At 39.7% G+C, this 25,754-nt stretch overlaps 1 protein-coding gene across 1 annotated transcript in view; it reads right to left on the bottom strand.

The window, feature by feature from the left end:
• The window catches only part of LOC122815803 (choline/ethanolamine kinase-like), a 562,793-nt gene that overhangs the window by 349,885 nt on the left and 187,154 nt on the right, over window positions 1-25,754 (bottom strand). Inside the window, exon 5 of the mRNA XM_044088601.1 lies at window positions 14,952-15,056. Within this exon, the coding sequence (XP_043944536.1) occupies window positions 14,952-15,056 (105 nt within the window). The remainder of the gene's footprint in view (window positions 1-14,951; window positions 15,057-25,754) is intronic.

Consider the following 25,754-nt stretch of genomic DNA (forward strand, 5'->3'; position numbering starts at 1 on the left):
GCATACAAGTGCTTCCCAAATCTATCCCTCATCCTAAACTCTTTGTTAGGACAATGGATAGTAGGACTTTCGTCAGCAAGCTCCTTTTTATTGGCTGATGCAACCACCAAGGAGTCAACAGGAATACGTTTGGCCCAATGTTGCTCATCTTTAGGGGCAGAGAGAATGCGATCAAGCCTCTTGGGGATTGGCACGATAGTGTTACGTATCTTCCAAGCCTGCTGAGCAATCAACTTAATAAGATTGTCAGCTGGTGGAGAAATCCAAGAGGTGGAGAGTACAAAAAGCCTCTAGGTATAATGATTCTTCAGAGGAAGGTTAAATGGCAGTCCAGCCACCCCTCTATTTAAGGATTTCTAGGATGCCCCTGAAGGAAGCATAGTCAGGAGGCAACTTAGGGGAACCTTCCCCTTCATCGAAATCAGTATCTTCTGTGAAAGACTCTTCAGGGGAGACTTTTTGGCTCTCTGTCCCAGGGCAGAGACTGGCGGAGGATCTGGTCAAGGGGATGGATAAGATGTCTGGTCCGACAGGGTAGACATAGACTGTCTTCCTGAAATGGACAAGGCCCTCTCCATAGCATGGAAGGCAGGCCACCCCCCTTAGAGGAACAAGAGCCCAGAACCAAAATAGACTCCTTCAGAACTGTGGTCCCATCCCACACCGAGGAGGCCACCCCCGAAGTAGAAGTCAGGGCCAACCTTACATATGTCAATGCACCGAGGGGCAAGGAAGGCTCTGAAAGAATCAAAGTTGAACCCTGCTCCCTGGAACTGACAAGGAAACCGCGACCTTGACAGGTCTCCAGTTTTGAGGAACCAGTAGAACTCAGTGTAACTATTGGTGTTGGAGAATGAGCTCTGGCCAGCACTAAAACAGTCAAAGCCGGAAAGATCAGCACTAGGGTCTCCAAAATCTCAGCTGGAGTCAAAGAAGGAATATGGATCAGGTAGAAGAAGGCAAAGTTCCACAGCTAACAAGGCTAGGAACTACGGATGGAGGTAATCCCCTCGCCATAAGGAGCTGATCCACCAGTCTCAAGATATCTGACTCTGATAGACTCTTGGTGGACTGAATAGAGGAGGCATGGAGACCTAGGTGGCCATCTCTCCAAAAAAATACTGAGAGGGTGGTCTACAAATGGATCTATGGAGGGGGAGTAGGTTGTACGGGGTAACACTATTACCCAAGGGCCCTTCAGCACAGAGAGGTCAGTTGGTACTGAAGGGAGAGTTGTCTGCACCAGTACTGGAAATGAAGAGGTCAGTGCAGATGGCACCGAGGTATGAGAATCCTGGCCCAGTGGTATCAAGGAAGCTGTCGGCACCATGGAAGACTTAGTTAATTTTGAAGGTGGTTCAGCGGGCGGCATCGGGACCCAGTGACTCTGCTTTTTAGGTTTAGAAGAAGGCACTGAAGATGAGGGGAGCTGGCGTTTGTTTTCAGACCAGATACTGCTTCTTCAAATTCAAACTTTAGAAGGCCTTTCAATATTAACTTGGTTTTGAACTCTATCAAGGTTCTGGAACTGAAACCATGACAGATCCTACAGTCTTCCTGCAGATGGACCACAACAAGATAATATACACAGAGAGTGTGTCCATTTGAATTGGGCATCTTTTGATCACACTTTTGGTACTTCTTGAAATCAGAGGTACCTTTACAAAGTTTGTCAGCCATGTCTAAAAGCGAAGGCCACCTTATACCTGGATACACACACACACACACACACACACACACACACACACACACACACACACACACACACACACACACTTAAAAGTAAGAAAGATTTTTTTTTTAAAGGTATCAAAGAAATGAAGGGAGGAAAGTACAAATGATGGTACAAAAGGTTACCTAAGGTAAAAGGGGAAAAAGTACCAACGATGGCACTTGTTAGACGACCTAACGGAAAGAGAGAGAGAAAAATACACTCACACACATGCTTAAAGATATCTAGATGAGTGGAGTAATACAGATAGAAACAAGGGATAAATAACAGGGACAGACAGTAAGAAAAAAAACTAACTTACAGCTTGAAGAAATGTTAAAATTCGGGACCTTGGACTGAATGCATTTGGCACTACAAAGCGGCAAAAGAGATCTGAGATAATTTAATAAGAAGCATTGTGGGTAGAACTGAGCTTGAGAGTTTTGGAAGGCTTGAGCTGGAATAAGAGCGGAGTCATTTCCAAGGCTTGGAACAGAGCCCACTGTCAAGGATTATGTGAAGAATGACAACATCAAATTTGTTGTTTTAAATGATGTGTGAATCACTCGGTGCATAGTTATGGTTTTTATTATTCCCTGGGAGATAACCTTTAGCAATTTGAAAAACTACAGTTGTGATTTAGCAGCCCTTCAACTGCACAATGAATTCTTAACAAAGTCAATAAATGAACATAGGGTACTTAAAGGACTTAGGATATAGAAATACCGAAATGGGCTGGAGGAGGGCTCACTGTTCACAATGACTTGCTGAATTTATTTTTACAAAATGGGTTGGACTTTATGGAATTATTGTTGGGGACTGGGATGACTCTCCAATGGACCAGTAATCAAGGAGCCTCAATCCTCACCACTGGCAACAGTGGGGGACATTCACTGACACACACAATATTTCTAGACGCAGCTCTCTGCATCAAGTGCAATTTCCCTTAAGAGCATACAGAGAACACAGTCAGTCTGGGGCTGGTTTCTCCCTCTTCCTCCAGATCCCCATTAAGACTCCCCACAGGCACAGATATCGAGCTGAGATCTCAGATGAGTGACCAAGGCAAGACCTACAGCACCCTCTCTGTCCAACCAGTGCTTCATGTCCCTGTCCATGTCGGTGACGTACTCTGAGGTTTGAGTTACACACACACACACACACACACACACACACACACACACACACACACACACACACACACACACAAACACACACACAAACACACACACAAACACACACACAAACACACACACAAACACACACACAAACACACCTGGAAAGGCTGGCACTGGTTTACTAGCTATGTCCCCCTCCATCCAGACTATAAGGCAGTTATCACAGAGACCACAATCAGTTCTCCCTCTTCTTCCAGATCTCCAATAAGACTCCTCACTGGCACAGCTACAGAGTTGAGATCTCAGCTAAGTGACCAAGCCAAGACCTCCAGCACCCTGTCTGTCCAACCAGTGCTTCGTGTCCCTGACATACACACTCTCACACACACACACACACACACACACACACACACACACACACACACACACACACACTCTTTAATGTTTGACTTGTACAACACACACACCTGGGAAAAGCTGGCACAGGTTTACTAGCTATGCCCTTTTCTGCCCAGACTGTAAGGTAGTTATCACTGCTACCAGTCATTTCTTATCAGCTAGTTTATAGCCCTTAACAAAGGGTGTCCAATCATACTGTGTAATATTAATACTAACACAAATGCTAGTTTGACCAAGAGCAAGGCTATTAGGAGTGGCCCACACAGTCTCACCAAATAAATATGCAAGTACTCTCAAAACCTAAATATCTCTACACAGATCAGCCACAATGAAAGGTTTAAATATATTTAATAATAAATAATAAAAAAAGACAATACTAAATATATATTCACAGTGACAAAGTTCAAAATCATAGGAAATATGTAAAACAACATTGCAGGGCAGTCTCAAATAAACAAAGAAAAATATCTAAACTAAGCTAAACTAAACTAAGCTTTCCAATATTCTTGACTCTATCTAAAAGAATTATATATTAATCTAAGAACTTACTAATACAGCAAGGCATATATGATGAATGGATCTTCTAGCTGTTGTCAGGTCCAAGACAGAATACAGAATGCTCTGTCTCACTAAGAGACTTCTCAAATTAATATCTAAAATACTATTGCTGGGATAGCTTGCAGAATGACATCACTTCTTGTCATCTGACTTGTAGTTCCCAAGCTAAACCCCCCATTGCTAGACGCTGGCAGCATTTAGCATCTACCTGTAAAAATATAAAGACAAAAGCTTCTGCTCAGATCTCTGGCAGATGCTGGAAGTCATAAAATAATTGCATCCCTTCATGCTTTCAAGACTAGTAATTAGTTCACCCTAAAGACAATACAGAAAGCTTCCTAGTACAGACATTGTGTATCTTGCTGCATTGAAAAATAAAATATACTATATTTTATGACCTAGCCATAAAGAAATTTAATTTCAGTTATTTTTCTGAAGTTTGTTGGACTGCAGTTAACCCCTTGCATTCCAGTTTCCACTGTTAAAATATATACATTTAAACAGTTATAATAGTGCATGTTCATTTCTGTTCTCTTCCAGTAGGGCACACCGTGGATCAATTTTACACACAAACATTTTACAAATACCTTTTCAACACATGTCTGTACAGGCAGTTAGATATACACATGGCATACAGTTCTAATACATTTTTAACACAAGCATCTTGTATAAATTATTTTGATGTTCACCAGTGACATATAATTACTTACAAAATTCCAGCTAGCTGTGCCGGCAGCATCTCCTTTCGTCACAGGGACGGCAGAAGAATATATAAACTTGTGATACTGTTAAGCTACATAATGAGATTTTAAAAGATTTATTATTTACACAATATGACATAGAATACAATATGTTTTTTAATAATTCAGTTAAGAAGAAAGGTGGAGATGACACTGACCATACAGGAGTGCATGGACGGAAAGTAGATGACACCCCTCAAGAAAATTAACAGGGTAGTTTTTTTTGGAGACCTCCCATCCCAACCTTCCCTCATCTTTCTCCAGCCAATCCCCCAATTTACAGGAGACAGAAACAATTGCATTAGGACCCCAGACAAGTGATTTTTACCAGAGCAACTATAACCCTTTAGTGAAGAAAGGTTGGCTGAAAAGCAGGGGGAGGAGGGATTAAGGGAGGGGAGAAAATGAAATATTAAATTTTGTACATGAAGTTGATGCTTTTAAAATATTTAATTAAAGGGATATTCCAGTTAATCATGATTTAATGAATATTTTTAAAAAAGAATTACACTATAACCTAAGAACTTACTAATAGAGCATTTGATTTAGTGGACACTACTTTGAAGATGAAGTTGTATACTAGAAAATTATATTTGTCTGTGTTATTACAGAATACTGATTCATCCCAACCTGTGTTGTACAGGAACAGTACCTTTTACCCACCATTACAACTACCCCTATGGTTGTTTGAAAGGTTATGTGAACATGATTTGGGAAACTTAAATCTGACTGGGTCCAATTCTAAATTTTACAACCTTATTAAACAGGAAAATGTTACTATTAATATCATTGACATAAGATCCCAGTATTAGAATTATGAAACCCAATAAAGGGGGAGGGGTGATTATTATGAATACCACTGATTACATATCCAAGATGTACTGACATCTTAACAAGAAATTTTTAAGTCAGTGACAAAAAGTGTTTTAATTGTTTTGGATTTGCAATTCCCTCCCTCTTTGGTATCACAAAAACTCCAAAACATATGAATTTGATTCCCCCCACTACCTACTGTTTCTATGGGCTGCTCCAACATTGAACTTTTGACAATATGGGTAGACAGTAAGTTAGAGAGATTTTTTTAATGACAAAACACACATATTATAGGGCTTCTGACATTGTCTTAATATGACAGCAAAAACAGAATTCCTGGATGCAATGGTTTTCGTTACTATTGAGGTTAAGGACCTGTTTTGCTTATACCCCACATCAAGGGACTTGAGTGGTTCCAGGATGCACTGTTTATGGGTTCCAACATATCACATCAGGATATCAACATGACGGTAGCATTTATGGAAGTGGTACTAGTAAAAAACTTTGTATTTTTTGAGAATAAGTATTACAAATAGATAAAAGGTTTGGCTAGGGGAGCAGGATCAATACCCACATTTGTCAACATTATTTTGTAGTTCTGAGAGCAGCAAGAATACACAATAAAATCCATTTACTGGGAACATATTTTAAATACTTATGATTTTTAGACATTTTAATTTACTGGAAGGGAGGGATGCCATTTGTACATAAATTTGATTTATTGTACTGTTCCCTTTTTAAATATATTCATACAAGGAATTCTGAGTGAATCAATTATTTAGATATTACTATTTGTTTGAATATGGTTAATGGTACATCTGAATCAGTCTTACATTGCAAACCTACCCTCTCTAATTCCTATCTACATTTCACTAGTGCCCACCCCTACTAGCAGAAGAACCTGGCCGAGGGTCAGTGTTAACCAGGTTGACCTCTAAGAACCAGCTTTACAGAGATGAGGCAAAAAGTTGACACAAATGTTTTTTAAAAGAAGTTACTCTAAGTGATTAACTATGTACACAAATAATTTTGTCCACAATGGCAGGACACAGAGTTTATTCTTCTCATCAGGGATACTAAGGATAAAACTGTGGTGGCCAGGCAATCAGGTCCTAAAGGATTTGACCAAGCTACAATTTTACCTTTTTCAACCTACAATAATGAAGTAAAGGACCCTGTACATAGAAACTGGAAGACAGTTGTTGAATGATCCAGTATGAATACCAACATGAGTGACACCCCACAGATTTGTTTTAAGAGGGGAAGAAATCTAAAGAACATAGAGGAAAATTCCACCCCTTTAGTACCAGGTATGGCATGGCCAAGTGTGGTACCTGCTACAATGTAGGTACATATTGGAAGGGTTCCAAATAGCGGTTATATCATATTTTTGAACTATTAGAAGCAATGCTAACTATGTAACTGTAAAACCGCAAGGGTGGTATATATCGCACTATGCATGACTTGTGACAGTTTTTATACTAGAAAGACAACGACAGACGTGAAGGTTAGGATTTACAACCATTATTATACCATGAAAAGTAGGGATTTAACTGATGCTTTGTACAGTTATTCTTTGTTATTTACCAATTTAATTTAATTTATTTGTATTTTTTTAACATGCAGACTCCACACAGAAGGCACTCCCCGCACTCCATCTGATAAATAAGGATATCAGCCCTTGGTGGTACACAGATTATGTTCATTCTCTCTTCCATTCCAATTCACTCAATTACATTTGCTCAACAGCAAAAAAACAATATGCCCAACTAGTGTGTCTTGTTAATCTGTACCTTCACCCCTACCTTTTCCACCTGTCCCATGCTTTCATGACTGCTTCTGTGGGTTGCCACTCCACCACCCCTTCTTTAGTCCATTCCATAGATTTACAACTTCTGGAGTAGTTAATCTACACAAATTGCCATCTGTGTTTCCCCCACTCTCCCTTACGTTCAGAATAAGCCTTTCACATCTCACCGACATGATCTTGTGTACCAATACTATACCCACCCCTTTCCTTGTTTCTTCTTGCCTCTCACCCTATTGATCTTCCTGGCAGCTTTCCTCTGAACTCCCTCCAATAACCTGATGTTCTTTCTCTTATACAAATCACTCCAGGTGTGGTCCAACCACAGTCCTCTAGAGTGGAAGCTTTACCTCTTCCGGAAGCTATACTCCAAGGATACACTCAGCATTTAGACTGCAGGTGTCAGTGACCTTCCAGTCTGCTCCTCACTGTCCAGTCCAGGTGTTGTCAGCCATCTCAGAGACCTTTTCTTCACTGTTGCCATCAATTCAACTCCCCAAGCTGATACTTCACACCAGAGCTGTTGTGGCCCAAGATCAGTCCTCTGCATTTGTTGCAATAAACTTCCACCTTTCTGCCCACTTCTTTACTTTTTCCAGATACTTCCTTAGACTCTTCTCCTGCCCTCTGCTGCTGCAACAGCCTTTGTGTCATCAGCAAAGACACTGATCCTGTTCTTTACTTCCTTAGATATGTCTGAAACAAAACACACAGAAGCGTTGTGGACCTAGGACAGTCTGTGATAGTCCAACAGTCACCTTCTAATTCCTGACTTTGTTCCTTTCACCACAACCCTCTGTATCGTACAATTCAATCATGCAAGCAACAAGGTCCTCAGTCTAGTCCTACCCCACAACCTTTCCAGTTTTCTTATCTGACTCCTGTGTGGGTTCAAGTCAAATATCTTGCTGAAGTCCAAGCACGCTATGTCCACTAATACACCTTTGTCAAGTTCACAGTAAACCTGTCATAAAACTGGATCAAGTTTGGCTGACAGCTGTTGCTGGCCTTAGGCCAATGATGGCTGCTGTTTTGTAGACTGCTATTACTTAGAAATGCTACCAACTTTCCTGCCACTGTCATTATGCTAACAGGTCTATAGTTCCCCAAATATTTTTTGCTTCCCTCACTGTATAAGGATAATGCAAGTTCTATCTTCCAGTTTTATGGAAGTTCTGCACTAGCCAGCAATTTGTTGAAAAGTTCCACTGGGGGTATGCCAACATTCTGACCACATTTCTGAGGACATTAGGATTATCACATTCCTTACTACTAGAACACAACCAGTCTTTGAACCCTGAGAGTTTACCCTAACCACTAACTCTCAGCACACTTACTGCAAATAATAAAAGCAATGAAGATTTGACACCTACACTGCCTTCAAGTATACACTATCTTGAGTTACAAGGAACTCAAACTGCCAAGTTGAACAGAGGGACCATCCAAACATGAAGGGATGACAGGAGGGGAGGGATCTGGAACCTACCAAGAAGGGTCTCCTCTATGACAAACTGATAAGGTAAGAATTTACCTGTTATTTCTAAAAAGGGTACCCTCTTCGGTGAGTCAATAATAAAATCCAAAAAAAAAAAAAAGAGAAAGGTGCCAAAAGAAAGACAAAAGGTCCAAAGGATTTTAAATCTGAATACCAAACTCCTAGGCTCATGACTGGTAAAAGTGTAAATCAAAACCAAGTGTATATGGCACAGATTCCCCAGTGGTGACCATTTTAAGATAGTAAAGGAAACAATCACACCACCTGCACAGTGATGTCTGACTGCAAAATTTTACTGTGGGTGGAGAGACATCTAATAGCAATGATAGTCATCCACTTAGAAAAGGTTTGTTTGGTGAATGCCATTCTTTCCCCTCTTGTAGCTCTCTTCCCTCTCTCTTCTTGCTTTAATTCTCTAGGAATCTTCCTTGCTTTGGGAGTAGACACTATGTTCACTATGACCCCCCCCCCACCTTGTTTCAATGGACAGAAGATGGGAAGTATTGCAGTCTCTCAAGTGGTGAACAGATACAGCTTCACTACAGTGGTTCCTACCTATATGGTGCATTGCCTCTCTGCAGTGGTAGTATAACAGCAAGATGTACTGTTATTAGACAGGCCTGGGTGGAGTCTCAGACACCACTTTATCTCCAAACCTTTCTGGTACATGTACTACTTAAAATGTCAGCTATTTAATGTACCCCCCCCCCAAACATGGAGTACCACATTCCTTGAACTGTAAGGGAGCTGACCACAACTTCAAGGAAACTTTGAAGTTGACAGTCATCCATGCACAGGTATGCGGACCTCAGTCATTTTACTTGGCCAAAGCTTAATGAATACTTGCAGATGGAGGAGATGAAACCATAGGTACTAGCATTTGCCATTGTTTAAACAAAAAAAAATAATAATTATAATACTCACTGCAGAAAACCATGCAAACTTTACTAATATAACAAAGGATTAAGTACTTTCATTTTTAATAAGCACTCAGATTTAATCTGAACAAGCAATGTAGCTGATTTAACTGATGTTATAAGGTTACTTAATTGTTAATCATCTAGGTAGGATGCAAAAATAAATAAATAAATTAAAGTATATTATTTATATGCACTAATAATACTATTCAAAAGAAATATGATCACTTATGAACTGGAGAAATTCTACAAAATAAATGTGTAATATGTATACATCTCAAATGGTATTTAACGTTTAATTAAATTTTCTTATTCACCACTCAACCTGAAGGTACTTTTAATGCTTACGTGTTCAATAAGACCTAGACAGCTGACTAGCATCCAGTAAGAGATGTCCCAGTCACATCATGGTGCTCCAGTATGCTTGTAAACCCCCATATTTACAAGGATCTAAACATCTTTATTAAATTATCACTAAAAACACAGACACACACACACAATCATTTGTCCATATGGATTTTATCCACTTATACATACACACACGCATGCATAAATACACACATGTATGCATGTATTTGTACGCATGCAAAGTTAATACTATCCACGCTGCAACAGCTTCCATGTGGTTCTGCCATAACAAGGTCTGACTACCCCTGCTGGGTATGGGTGAAGACCTTGTATTTGAGGCATTGGCCAAGACCACCTCAAATCTGTGACCAAGAAACTGGAAGAGACATTCCCCAACCTGAGGCTGGAAAGATCAATTAACCTAGTATATCAAATGAGGGAATGACACAAACTCCAAGAAGACACTACTCATGGTGAGATCATGGGATGCAATTCCACCAGTCTTCAAATCATCACAGAAAAGAATTCCCTAAAGAGATTGGAACTTCCCAGCAATCAAGGGTGATCCTTGATCCTGCAGAGTCTGGGAGGCCATGCAAAATGTGGATCATCTATGGGATGACTAAACTATATTCAATCATCCAAGCAAAGACCCAAGTGCAGAAAAACTCTGACATAACCATCAAGCTTTGAAACTTCCCTCTACTCCAATCATATATGAAGTCTCTTTCAACCAGCTATTTCTGGGCAAAATTTTACAAATGTCCAAAAAATATGACAAAGGGACAGAAACTTTTAATGGTGATAGCAGGGATCACAGTCTGAACTGTGCAAATGTCAAAAAAGAACTGGCAGACACTACTGGGGATGGACACATTCACATAATGTTTGGTGCGCTGCATTTAGACCCAGCCAGAACTGTATATTTACTGTACATTTACTGCTGGGTACTGAACTGCTTTTTATCTTGAAAATCTCTTAGTGCTGTATAACTAACCTGTGCATTAAGTAATGTGACCTTGATCTTGGCTTGAAATTATCAGTGGCCTGGACTCTGGCCATGACCATTTAGTCTGATTTCCTGCACTTTCTGTTTGGCCTCTAGGCATGATCTGCTGTTTTCTGCACTATGGGTAGCCCCAGGCAGTATTCTTACATTCTGAAGTCTTTGATTTGCTGTCTAGTGGCAGTATAGAGGGGCCAGGTCATTTCTGAACTGGGGTATGCTGTTTAAAAAACCTCCACCCACCTGATAGTTATTGGCCAGAGGGCTATTTATTTTGTTGAGCTACTTTCCTGCCTGACTCATTATCTCCGAACTCCAACTCACTCAGTGAAAATGTCATTATTTATTTCCAGTGTTTTTTTGGTGCAAGAAGATCAATCCACTACTAAATAAGTGCCTGAAAAGGCTGCTTTACATGGTATTTCAAATATTTGAAATTTCTGCTGTTAAATTGTACTGTTTTTGATGATTTTGTACTTTAAACCTGATTTTTAGCTGTTGGGCTGTAATTTACTGTAGAATTACTACTGAGTACTGACCTGCACTTTATCTGAAAAAATTGTACAGAGGAAGCTTATAATTATTTGTCTACTTAAGAATATACACCATCCACAAAACAGTTGGAAACCATTCCCAATAATTTTTTTTGAGGGGGGTATGGCTAGGCTTAAAATGGCCTCTTCTTATGTTAACCTAGTATTCTACTATGACAATATGTCGCTGTGTGCATTTTTATAGGTATGCATCTCTCACATAAACAGAGAAACTGCTGAAAAAGTGATGAATGGTGAAAAGATAAACTCAACCATAGGACCAGCTCTTCCTGTGTGTGCCCAACATAAAGCTCAGCAAGCATAGGTCAATAAGCTACTGGCATATAGTGTCCAGTTGCCCAGCTTGGGTTTCTTAGGACAGCTCTGCTGAGCAAAAGCTGGACATAAAACCAATAACCTGCCAAATATGAAATAAGATCTGCCACACTTAATGTAGGTTCAATGACAGGATGAGTCTTGAAAGAGGATGACATGATAAGGAGGAGGCTGGACAGTGTATGTATCCAGGAGACAAGATGGAAGGGCAGTGTAGCAAATCCACTTGGCTTGGGACCCAGAGTCTACTACTCAGGAAGAGGACAGGCTAGAAAATGTGTGGGACGTGTGATGAGGGAGAGGCTTCAGAAGACAGTGAAGGATGTCACAAGAATTAATGACAGGCTCATAGCAAGGCAGTATTCATACTCTCAGCCTATGCCCCACAGCAGGGCTGTGATATTGAAGAAAATAGTACAATCAGACAGCAGTCACAGGACCTACTAGATAAAGCAGGACAACAGGAATTGGTGTTGATAATGGGTGACTTGAATGCACGTATTGGGACAGACAGAACAGGATACAAGGACTGCCTGAGTCCACATGGGTGGGACAACAGGAATAAAGGATGAGAGGCCATTCTAGACTTCTGTTTGGCAAATGGCTTGATGGTAGTCAACACATGTTTCAGAAGGAGAAATAGTCACAAGATCGCATACAAAAGTAGTAAACATGCAACTCAGGTAGACTTCCTCTAAGTATGGTGAGGGCAATGGGATAGAATCAGTGATTGCAAAGACATCTCCAGTAAAACAGTCAGCCCACAGCATAAACCACTGGTTGCCACAATAAGTTGTAAGCAGTGGGCAGAGGAGGTTCTAAGATCAACAGAGACCAAGCTGAAGACCTGGAAGTTGACTGGAGAGAAAACACAACAGCTCAGGCAATTACTATGGGCTCTAGCATCTCAAGAAGAAGAGGAAATAAGTGGAGTTAAAGAAGAATGGCAGCGCCTCAAAACAGCATGTATAAAAGGCTACAGAACAGAAATGCTGCTGAGCCAGGAAATGAGGTACATAAGGAAAGCTGGGGGTGGAATAAAGAAGTCCAGGAAGTCATCAAAACAAAAAGGTGTGCAAGAAAATGTGGGTGACAGAGAAGACAGACCAAGCTAGGAAGGGATAGTGGTTGGCTAACAAACAGGCTAAGACAGGAGTTGCAATAGCAAAGATCAAGGAATCAGAGACACTCTAACAACTTCTGGAAATTGACCCAGTGGATGGCACAAAGAAACTCTACCAGGCTGCAAGGCAAAGACGGAAAGAAGATAGTCAGACACCCTTCATAAATGATGACAGCAACAACCTGCTCACCAGTCCATAGGACATCAAAGGCAGAAGGAAGCAGTACTTCCAGCAACTTCTGAATGAAGAAAACCCCACAGAAGCTGTTCTGCCTCAGACACAGCCAACATGAATGAAGAGGAGGAGTCCACCCTTGAGGAAGTAAGAACAGCATCAAGGAAAATGAAGTCAGGGAAAGCAGTAGGCTTAGATGAGGTCACAGTGGAAATGATAAAGTTGTTTGGTGAGATAGGAGAAATGTCTCTCAAGGGTATTCACAGCAGTGTGGAGACAAAGTTGTATCCCAGATGACTGGAGAATAAGCATACTAGTGTCAGTGATCAAGAACAAAGGGGACATTTGCAACTGGGGGTAGTACAGACATATCAAACTCCTACTACACTGCATGAAAGTTCTGGAGGGGCTATTGACAAATGAATATAGAGAGTAGCAGAAACTAAGATGAGAAATGAGTGGTTTGGATTCAGATCAGAATGCAGCACAACCAACTTATGTTTACAGTGGCAAAAAAGAGAAACTCTCCAGTTTTTACACAGACTTGATGTTTACAGTGAGTCAGATACTTGAGAAGAAGCTAGAAATGAGAAAAAAGCCCAACTGGGCATTCCTAGACTTGGAGAAAGCATATGACAAGGTCCCAAGAAAGATGATTTGGGCACTCCTGTAGTAGTTTAATGTCCAAGAAACACTAGTAGAATTAGTGCAAACTATGTACAAGGATCCAATAACTCAAGTATGAACAGTGCTTGGTCTAACAGAGGGGTTTTCAATGTGAGTGGGTGTTCTTCAGGGTTCAGCTCTGAGACCACTGTTGTTCAAACTGGTGATGGACTACACTGGCAAACAGGTCAGAGGAGACAGGTCAGCAAAGTTGCTGTATGCATACGATGTGGCATTACAGGCAGTCTCTGAGCAATAACTTCAGCAAAGGGCAGGGGAATAGATTGCAAAACTGAATATACACGGGATAAAACTGAGTACAGAGAAGAGAGTTGCAATGACAGCAAATGCGGGAACCAAAAGAAGCTGAAAACTGAGGTAGAAGGGAAAACAGTGGAACAGATTAATAACTTCAAGTATCTGGGAGGGGTGGTTGAGGAGAAGGGAAGTCTGAATGAGGAGGTCAAAGCTAAAATCAGAGGGGGCTTCAGCCACATGGCATAGAGAGCAAGAGGTAGTGCATGATAAAATAATGCCAAAGAAGTTGAAAAGCAAGGTGTAAAAAAGAATTGTGTGACCTGTACTACTGTATGGTATAAAAAATGGGTAGTAATGGCAGAGCAGTTGAAGAAGCTATACGTAGTGGATATGAAGTGCCTATGATGAGGGGTAGGATGCACACTGTGGGACAGATGAAGAAATGAGAACATAAGAGCAGAAGCCGAAGTAGATCCAATATTAGAAAAGGTCAAACAGAATCGATTACAGTGCTCTTGATACATGTGCAGAAAAGTAGAAGACAATCTAGTGAGGAAGATTTGGGACAGACAGGAAGAAGGCAAGAGGGAATTATGGCATCCAGAAAAAGGTGGATGGATTGAGTGAGAGAAGACCTGCAACAATCAGGCATGAGTGTCAAAGAAGGGAGGAGAGTGGCACTGAATAGGGGGAGATGGTGACAAGTGGTACGATACCCCAACCCCATATAGAAAATGGAAAAAGGGGGTTGATGAGGACCCCCTTCATGGAGGGTTTTCAGTGTTACAGCTTTAGTTTATCCTTCTATTTCTACATGCTTCCCTTACTAGTTCACAATATGTATCTTACTCAGTCTAATCCAGTTTCAATTAATTTTCAGTTAGCTTTCAACATGTACTGCTGTCACACTTCCTAATACAACCACAGAGTAAAACTTGTCTTGATTACCTGAGACTGTTCATTTCACTCATCAAGTTGAAACTCATTAGCCTCTTAAATTTCCGTATGTGGGACTCATCAGAAAATGAGATGCTGGAAATCTGACTCATGTACCTGAACAAAAAGAAAAAAAAATGCAAGACTGTCACATACCATACAAAGGCCAGTTACTGATACACAAGAAACAACAGTATATGACGGCTATATAGAAGAAATATCTGAGCTTGGCACTTAGACTCGCACCTAAATGATAGTCAGCAAAAAAAGTCTCTCTTGCATCCTTGTTAATTTACTGAAAGCTAAATGCCATGGTTTCAAAGACATCACTGCATACACAGGCATTTGTCAAATTCCCTTTCAAAGAACAATTTATAATTTAATAATTGGCAGTACCAACAAAATTACCATGCTTGCTAATCCATTAAGATGTTCTACATGCTTCTTTATTTTTCATCAAAAATGAGTTACAACCATATTATTACCAACCACCATATAAAGTATAAATCGTACATATTTAGCAAAAACTGAATATAAGAATTCCTTCTGCAGAACAATGAACATTTTAGTTTCTGCGAATTTTGTAAGTTTAGAGATGCAAGACCAGTCTTGAATTCAGATCACATTAACATGGGTCTACGGTGCTAAAGGTCATTAAGGTTGCAATACGAAGGATGTGGTGCATATGGGGAGAAGCAACTGATGTGACTGTTTCTATGTGGGTAAGACCACTTGGAGGCTGTCACAGAATATTTATGAACACCTATATGCAATAAAAACTAAAAATGGAAACAATGTCCTATATAAGCACACAAGACATTGTGCAAATTACAAAGAAATGTACGTCTCTTCATTGATACAGTCAGATTTAAACAGTATACTAGAATATTAAAAAAACTTGCTGACAAATTTGAATGAATGAAGACCAATAAGACTGCCTGTATAAAAATTGCTCTCAAGCAGAGATAAAATGTACTTTAGATGCGGACTTTATAAATAATGATTTGCTGCTGGAAATATTTCATTGGCTGCTTTGGTTTGTGATACCATGATATTTCTAGGGTTTCTATATTTAAATATTTTAGTACACAATTATTCTGATAAAATCTCAAGAGCACTGGAGGTACAGAAGTGCTATACCTATTGTTACAATAATAAAAAGTTAATTGTGGTATTCTCTGGAAGGTTTTATTTCACCTCTGGTTTGTTTTTGTTGTTTCTTTCATATTTTCAATAAAAAAATCCTGCAATTCTTTATTCATTTTATATAAATTTAAGTTATGTATTTCCCATAACTATGCACAGGGCCGCGGTGGTGCAGCGGTTAACGTTGTCACCTCACAGCAACAGTTTCTTCGGTTCGATTCTCAGCTAGTGTACCTTCTGTGCGGAGTCTGCATGTCATCCCCATGATGGACTGAAATTTAGAAGACATGCAGGTAGGTGAGTACGTGTGTGGGTGTGCCTTCTCTTTAGGTTGGGTGCCGGGCTTGCAACTCGACACTGTAAAAATCACTGCCAATCATAAGTGGACCAGAGATCCGCTGTGGCTACCCCTAACTGGGAAAAGCTGAAAGACAGTTTTATTTCCCGTGCATCTGTGTCCTCCATTTTCATTCCTCCTCAATGAATGGGTTCAGATCTGATCCTTGGATCCAACTTGGCCACTTTTTTTGCAGTCTAGGATCCAACTCTCGAGCTCCTCCCTTTACCCATAATGCCCCTGATCACTGCTTTACCTCAGATTGAGTTTGCTGCCTCTAAGCTATGTTTGAAAAATGTAGCATAAACATTAACACTGACAGAAAAAGATGTAACAGAACAGAACAAGGGCTCAAGCAGGAACAATGGTTCCTGACAAACTCTATCAAGTCATTCCCAAAGACAAGGAAGGGGAATGGTGGGAGGGAAGTTGAGTAAGGATGAAAATGGACAACACAGATGCACAGTTATGGTAAGTACATAAACTTAAATATCTGATATTGTCATTTTCATTCGTTCCTCAATGAATCTGACAGAGTTGCCAGCTACAGTAACCTTGGGTAGCCTCATGGAAGGATATTCCAGAGTACCACAGAGCCAAATGCAGCTCTCTTCCTGGAGATGATGTCTAATTTATAATAAGCCACAAAGGTATGAACTTTGGACAAAGTGGCAGCTGCACAAATATCATCAATTGAAGCTCTGGACCAAAAAGCAGACGATGTAGCCATTGACCTAGATGAATGAGCTTTTGGTTGTTTTGGCAAGGTCAAACCTTTTATGGAGTACACATGAGAAATACAATCAGTTACCCATTTGGCTATTATAGTTTTTGAGACAGGCTTACCTAACTTATTTTTGGCAAAGGAAATGAATAATTGAACAGTCTTTCTAATTTCCTTCGTACTATGAAGATAGAAACAGAGTTGCCTATGTATATCTAAAGAATGGACCATGTATTCTTTATTCACAAATTTAGGGAAGAAAGCTGTCAAATTGATGACTTGATTGACGTTTGCTTCTGACTCAATCTTGGGTAAGAAAGATGGATTCGTACGTAAGACACCTCTGTCCTTATGGAAGATCAAGTAAGGTGTTTTTGAAGAGAGTGCTTGGAGTTCAGAGACTTGCATTGCTGAAGTTATGGCTATGAGAAAAACTGTTTTCCAAGAACAACACTTGAGGTCCACTTTTGCAGAGGATTCAAAAGGTGACTGTGTCAGACTCTGTAAAACTAAAGTAAGATCCCAAGGTGATACAAGTTCCTTAATAAGGGGCCTATGTAAAAAGATACCATTAAGAAATGCCTTACACAGCTTAGATTATGCCAAAGGGAAAGCATTACCTCTAACATAAAAATTCAAAGTGGAAGCCAGTTGAACTTTTAATAGTAGAGAAACTGGTCCCACCTTGAAAAAGGAATCTTAGAAATTCTGAAACAGTGAAGATTGGAGCAGACAAAGGATCCAAATCTCTCTGCTGAGCCCAAAAGGAAAATCTGTTCCATTTACTTTTACAAATCTTTCTTGTAGAGGGTTTCTGAGATGAAAACAATTCTTCGAGTAGGACAGGAAAGCCTGGAATGTTTAGCCATCATTAGAGCTGGAGAAACCATGGGGTCAATCTGAGGCCTGGTATGTCCAGATGAATCAGGCATGATGGGTGTGTTTGAGGAGATCTGGACTGGGGTTCAGTGTCTCTACAGGACATATCAGATGAGACCACAGAAAGGGAAACCAAATCTGCAGAGGTTAAAAAGGACTAATAAGGATTACTTTCATCTTCAACCTGAAGGCTTTCTGAGGAAATTTGGGAAATAGGGGTAGGAGGAGAATAAGCATAAAGAAGACTGGAGGGCCAAATATGGACTAAGCATCTCTCAGTGACTCTCCCAGGGAGGGAATAAGAACAAAAAAAAAACTGCTGCACTTGTTGAGGGGAGAGAGGAATAGGGCTCAGAATGGTTGACCCCACTGTGAAAGATCGTGTTTGCCACTGACCGACTGACTGAGAGACCACTCGTGAGGTATCAGAATAGCTCTGCTGAGCTGAGCTGTCTGCTAGCACATTTGATTTTCCTGGAATGTGTGTCGCTATAACTAAGTGGTTGGATTAGCTCTCCCATTGCCAAACTCTCATTGCTTCTTGGCAAACAGGGTAAGAGATGGCTCCCCCCACTTGTTGTCCGTGTTAATAGCAACTGTCTCCATAGGAATAGAGTTCTGGAAGGTCTGCAACTCTAATAGGACTGCTCTCATCTCCAGGACATTTATATGTAATTCAGTCTCTACCAGGGTCCACGTGCCTTGAACAGTCCTTTCCAAGTAATGCCCCCACACCTAAACTGGGAGGAGTCTGTGGTCAATATGGCAATGAGTGAAGGAAGGTTAAAGGGGTGCCCTTGTCAAATGTCGTTGGACTGGATCCACCATACTAACGAGTCCTTGCATACCCTGGACAGTTTTAATGGAAATTGTAAGGGTTGGAGTATAATGGACCACTGCACTTGCAAAGTCCATTAAAGGATTCTCATATGAAAACAAGCTGTTGGTATTAATGTGATTGCAGCAGACTTCGATCCCAGAGTTGTTGAAATCATCGTGGCTGGAGAGAAATGATGAGGTAGAAACTTACTGATATGTAATCTTAGCATAAGAATTCTGTTCTGTGGTTAGAACACCTGAAGATTCAGTGTGTCTAGGTGAGGCCCTATTAACTCCAAGACTTGTACTGGCTGAAGTTTGGATTTTGTAAGACTCACTTGATACCTAGAGGATGAGGCAACTGAAGAAGACAGCCTCTAGCTGTTATCAACAGATGCCTGGTAGATGTAGTGAGAAGCCAGTCGTCAAAATAAAGAAACTCCCTGATTCCTTACAGTCTTAAATGAGCTGCAACCACTGCCATACATTTGAACACCCTGGGGGCTGTGGTGAGACCAAAGGCAAGGGCTCTGAACTGACAATGACTGGCTCCCAGCCAGAAGCAAAGGAATCTTTGGTATTGTCTGTTCATTTTTTGTGATACTATGCATCCTTCAGATCTATAGAACACATTCAGTTGCTTTTCTGGAGCAATGGTAGAATGGACTAAACAAACAGTGACCAACTGGAATTTTGAGTTCTTCATAAATTTGTTTATATAACTGAGGTCCAGGATGGCTCTTAAGGTTCTTTTTAGTACCAAAAAATATAGGGAACCTAAGTAAAAAACGGATATTCTTTGGTCTGGTGGGACTTCTTGGATGAATCTTCTGTCTAGCAGCTTTTGAATTTCCAGAGCTGCTTGCTCCCACTGACTGGGTGGAATATCAGGGAAACTTTTCCTAATTTTTGGTGGATTTTGTAAAAAGGGGATAAAATATCCTCTGGGTATGATTCTTTACACCCATGTTTCTTTTGTGATGGCTGGCCAGGCTTCCAGGTGCAAAGACAAGTGTCCCCCGACTGTCCCCAGAGAAGAACAGTCAGGCAACTTTTCAGGAATGCAAGAAGGGTCTGTCTGAGAATGAATTTTGAGACCCCTAATTCTGCAATCCCCTCTAACATGTGGGCGGTGTCTTCCGTTATTAATGGAGGAAAAATCTCTGCATGAGTCTTGAAAAGGCCCTTGACATTTCCGAAACCACATTTTTTTTACCACCACGTTGATTTCTAGAGAAGGACATCTGCGGGCTAGAAAATCAGATTCCTATGGCAGATACAGCCTTTCCAGCTTGTTCACTATGTGAAAGCATCTCTTTAAAGGTGGGCCCAAAAAGGGAGGCTCCATCAACGGAGTATTGATGAATGATGCTTTAAAGGGCTCTGCAAAGTCACACAAGCGCATCCAGGCATGCCTCCATACGGATATGCCTGTAGCAGGAACGTTCAGCCAAGTGAGAGATTAGGGTCATGGATGCATATGAGATGGATTGTAGGGTGGCCAGTTGAGAAGAATAAGCTTTCATTTCCTCCACTAACATGAACCCAGAGTTAAGAGTTCCTTTATTAAGTTTCTCTGTAACCTAGTAAAATGTACCATGTAATTCAGCACTCTTATAGCAAAGGTCGCTGATGTATATACTCGCTTCTCTGTTAGGGGGATGGACAGATGAGCTCTGTTCAGCTAGCTCCTTTTTCGTGGCTGCTGCAACAACCATGGCATCTGTAGGAATAATAACAAATGATGATGATGAAATTCCTCATCTTCGGCTTTCTAGCAGACGCCTGAAGCTTTTGGGCCAAAAGTGACTGGTATTTGGACTGTTCATAATTCCCTCCACCTTGACTAAAGCCCCAGTTCCAGATAAAGAAAAGCAACCCCAAAGCATGATTCTGCCACCACCATGCTTCACCGACGGAAGGGTGTTCTTTTGGTGATGTAAAGTGTTGTTTTTGCGCCAAACGTACCTTTTGGAATTGTGGCCAAAAAGTTCAACCTTGGTCTCATCGGATCATAACACATTATCCCACATGCATTTGGGAGACTTGATGTACTGTACTGCAAAATTTAGCTGGGCCTGGATGTTTTTCTGTGTAAGAAAAGGCTTCCATCTAGCAACCCTACCCCATAGGCCAGACATATGGAGAATACGGGAGATTGCTGTCACATGTAGTACACAACCAGTACTTGCCAGAAATTCCTGCAGCTCCTTCAGTGTTGCTGTAGGTCTCTTGGCATCCTCCCTGACCAGTTTTCTTCTTGTATTTTCATCAATTTTGGAGGGACGTCCAGTTATTTGCAACGTCACTGTTTTCCCACAGTTTCTCCACTTTTTGATGACTGTGTTCCATGGTATATCCAATTCTGTGGAAATTGTTTTTACCTTTTCCTGAGTGCCATCTTTCAACAATGAGTTCTCTTTGATGCTTTGTAAGCTCTCTGCGAACAATGGCTTTTACTGTAGCAGGCAACTGAGTAAATGTCAGGAAAATACTACCAGGACAGCTGAACTTTATTTGGGGTTAATGAGAGTTTCTTTAATTGATGGTAGGTGTGTACTCAAGAAGAATGAATGCTGTATAATTAAAGCAAAAGGTGCTTCAACAAAGTATTAGTTTAAGGGTGTGCACACTTATGCAACCAGCTTATTGTACATTTTTTATCTTTCATATTTTTTCTCATAACAGATTTGTTTTTTAATTGAATTGTACAGGTTATAGATCACATTAAAATAGGAAAAGTTTGGAAATGATTTATTGTGGTCTCAAGTTTTATATTACAAAAACTGGCATTTTAACACTTTTTATATCCACTGTACCTCCTGCATTTGCAGAAGGTTTCCCCTGTAATACAGTTTTATCTCTGATATACCTACACTGTATTGGCAGGAACACTGATTTTCATTTTTTTTTTTTTTTTTTAGAAAAAGGATCAGAGGGTCATAAACTTAACCAAGTATTCAAAAATAAAATTTTCATACAAGTCAGCATTTTAGGCCAGAGCATTTATTCACCACAACTTGCACTTCTTTTTATATTTGCTACTTAGAATACTAACACAGTAGGTTTTCTTCAGTAATCCATACATATAGTTTGTTTTAATGCTGTATATATTTAAAGGCACTAAAAATTATAATGTAATCAAAGTAATGACTAGAAATTACAAAAATCACAGACAAAATTCCAAGACTTCATTTCATGAAAATGAAATTTATTTTCTAAGAAACAAAGGTCAGTGCTGCCATTTATGCTATTGCATATCCATGTTGCAGTATCTATTTAGAAAGCTTGTACCAATATCCAATAAATTACTTTAAAGATCAGGTCACTTAATTTTATTACACAAGCAAAACACACCTGGAGAAAGTTGTATAAACTAGACAGTTCAGAATACTAACTGCATTATATGGACTTCGATGAATATGACCAAGATTGGATTAGTTAAACAATGACATGGAAATGTACTAGCAATTTTAAGCAAATGGAGCATACTCTGAAATGAGGTAACTGCATACAGGCTATACTAATGCTTAAGCGTCTCCTTAAGAAATGAATCAAGCTACATAATTTTGAGAAGTGTAACTTAATTAGCAGGATGTAAATAATATTATGAAGATAGTATACCTAAATAAAATTAGTTTCTAAAATACTTTTAAAGTGATCTATGCTTGTTTCATCAATAAGACAAAAGATGAGCCTCCGGTTACTTTCAAAGTAAACACAGAAGTTCTGTTTTTTACTCAACAGACACAAGTTCCTTGGGCTCCTTTACTGACTACTAAGACATGAATGAGTTCACATCCAGATATCCCAGCATAATACATCTATGAAGTCAAAATGCAACAAAGTTACGAGGTTTTTCAGGAAGGCAACTCCTCCAACAATGCAGTTCTTCTAATGAAAATCCAAGGAGGAAAGCCAGCCTGCTGACAAAGAAGCAGGGTAGCTAGCATACATGAACACCTGGGTTAAACTAATAGTGCAAGCACTGAGGAGTCAGTAAGGGAGTGACAAGGCATTTGTTTATTCACCTCTCTCATGAGATAAATATAAAGACAACTGTACTAGAGGAACATCAGGAGGCTAATGAATCTATAGGGGATCTAATGTGGGCACTTAGTTTATAATGGGGGCTATTAGAGGGACAGTGTTAACTGTCTAAGTAATATTTCTAGCTGCATTCTTACCCCAGAAGAGTAAGTCTGGGTGCATTCAGGGGAGTGAAGGCATGTATAAAAAATAAATTAAGTTCTGGTCTCCTTGGATTGCAAAAGCCATGACTTCATTTGCATTGAGAGTCTACTTACATTGAAAATGAAGTCATTGCAAAAGCCATGAATTCATTCATGATGGAAAGAGCATCTCAATGTAAACTAAAGGTTTCAGAACCAGGAAAAAAATCCTGGCACACCAAAGTTGGTCTTGAGTTGGCTTCTGCAGAAAAATCTAATGTACAACCTTCAGTAACATAATCTTAAAAATCACAGCTTTTCAAATGTATTAACAAGGTCCTACAAACGTAATAGTTTTAAACCCTGTACATTTTATTTCATAAATAATTGCAGAGACTTAACTGGTCAACACTATCATCTTACGGCAGTACACACTGCACTCTGGTTTCTGCATTCCCTCTGCAGAAAGCCCACATCAAGAAGTAATTTCTTAAGCCAGTATTCTGGTGAGAACTCACAAAATTTGTGTTCTCATTAGCGATCCTGGTTCAGGGATGGACAGAGGTCAGAGAGAAGGCAAGCAGAAATAAAAATGTGGAGGGATAAGACAGCTTACAGCCAGCTCTGTTTTTCTGAGTCTACAACAGCAAAGATACAGGCAGGATATGTGGTTGAAAAAAACACCAAAATTCAAGAATGTATTAGGCATGTCTGCCTGGAATGACGTCTTTGTTTTTAAGTTCTGGAAATAATACAGGGAGTTTAATAGACTGACTCAATGTAAACTGAAACTGCTTTGAGCATAAAAGTAGGATTTGTTCTCAAAGAAAGCATGTCCTTTTGAAAAATGAAGTAGGGTTTAATCACCATAAGAGCTTCCAACTTGGATACCTTCGTTCAGAACTCAAAAAAATAAGTAATACACTCTTTCACGTTAAAAGCCTCAAATCAGCCTGATGAGCTAATTTAAAAATGGAAGAAGTGTTAGCCTTTCAAAATCACAGCTAAGATCCCAAGGAAAGTTACTTTTATGCATATGAATATGAAGAACCTCTTTGAAAAACTGCTGGACTTAAGGACAAGATGAAAGCGGGTGATCTAAGAGCAGACAAGCAGAAATGGTCAAAAGATGAATCTTGACAGAAGAACAAGAAAGCTCAGAAGATATGAGTCAGAGAAACATTCTAAAACCAGATGCATCTGGACCTTGAAAGGGTCCTGGTGCTTAGTGTAGTACCAACTAGAAAATCTTTTCCACATACACATGTATGATTTCCGAGTAGCAGGTTTTTCAGCCTCCTTTAGAACTTGATGCACATCTCTACAAAAAAGAGAAATGTGAGGATAGTTTTACTGACATTTCACTAACTGACTACAGCGCAATTGAGATTTTACTGAAAGCTACTGTCAGCAAACAGTAACTGTTGACCTTTCTAATGTGCAACTTTAGAGTTTGTGTGTGTGTGTTTGTGTGTGAGAGAGACAGAGAGAGTGTGTGTATATATATATATATATATATATATATATATATATATATATATATATATATATATATATACACACACATACTGACATACATATACAGATATTTATAGGTTGAGGAGGGTTGTGTCAGCGGCTGCCCCTGAAAAAAAAAACTTTTGTCACTGTTTCTAAAAGTGGCTTTCAGTGAATGTTTCCACTATTGTCAACTGTGGAAATTGTGCGCATTAATAATTATTAATCCAAGAAAAGGTGCCTAAATGGTATCAAAACTCCATTATTCAGAGAGTCAGTTGAAATGATTTAAAGTTGGAGTGCATCAAATGACCCCCTGTCTTGTGAGAGTAACTTCAGTCTATGGGGAAGCGCATGGTTAATCGCCTTTGTCCATTTTCAAAAAGAGCAGGATTCCATGGTTACCTGATCCAAAGGGGGTCACCACTACTACCTTTGAGGAGTCCTTTTATCTCTTCGGAAGCAAGCCTGGATATCACTATTAATGAAAAGACATGGACTGCCCCAGCTTGGAATAAGCTTTCTCTGATCATTAGAAATAAAACTCACAACATGACTTCAAAAAAACTCTCAAAGTTTATCTGCTTAGCAATTGTGAATGCCAGTGTAAAAACTCTGCTTGATCCCTCTTCACCTAATACCTTGTAAGCTCATGTTTTTTTGAACCCTCTATTCTTCATCCTCATTACCACTCGTCTCAACCTCCTCTAACATGGTCTACTCATTGCTCTTACACTCTTTTTCTTCTCGTTGTTTCAGCTATCTCAACCTCTACACCCCCCACCATTTTTTTCTCTCTCTAATATCTTTACTTTCCTATACTCTGCAAGTTCACATTTCTATCATCCGTTCCTCTAAGGTAAATGTCAGATTGGTTTCATGATAATTTCTTAACTATTAACAGCAAAAGCTGTTCTCTGTTAAAGTATAGCTTTATCATTTGTATTCTAGTATATGGTACTCTTTATTTCACTATTTAATATTACAATGTTTTGGCAAATTAATTATTTTTGTTAAAACCTCTACGTTAATTTTCTTTTACTTTTATGGATATTTTCTCCCCAGGCCTGTGATGAAAAAGGGCTCTTGCTCAGTCAAACATTCCTGGTCAATAAATGTCAAATAAACAGATAAATACATAAATTTGTCTTCCAGGACAGTTTGCAAAGAATCCTGGAATTAGATTTTTTTTAACTTTATGTTTTGAAAGGAGACAAACAAGTCTGTTTGAGGTGTTCCCC

Source organism: Protopterus annectens, chromosome 11.part0 (genome assembly GCF_019279795.1).
Source record: "Protopterus annectens isolate FY-2018-M chromosome 11.part0, PAN1.0, whole genome shotgun sequence".
In the NCBI taxonomy this organism is placed as follows: Eukaryota; Metazoa; Chordata; order Ceratodontiformes; family Protopteridae; genus Protopterus; species Protopterus annectens.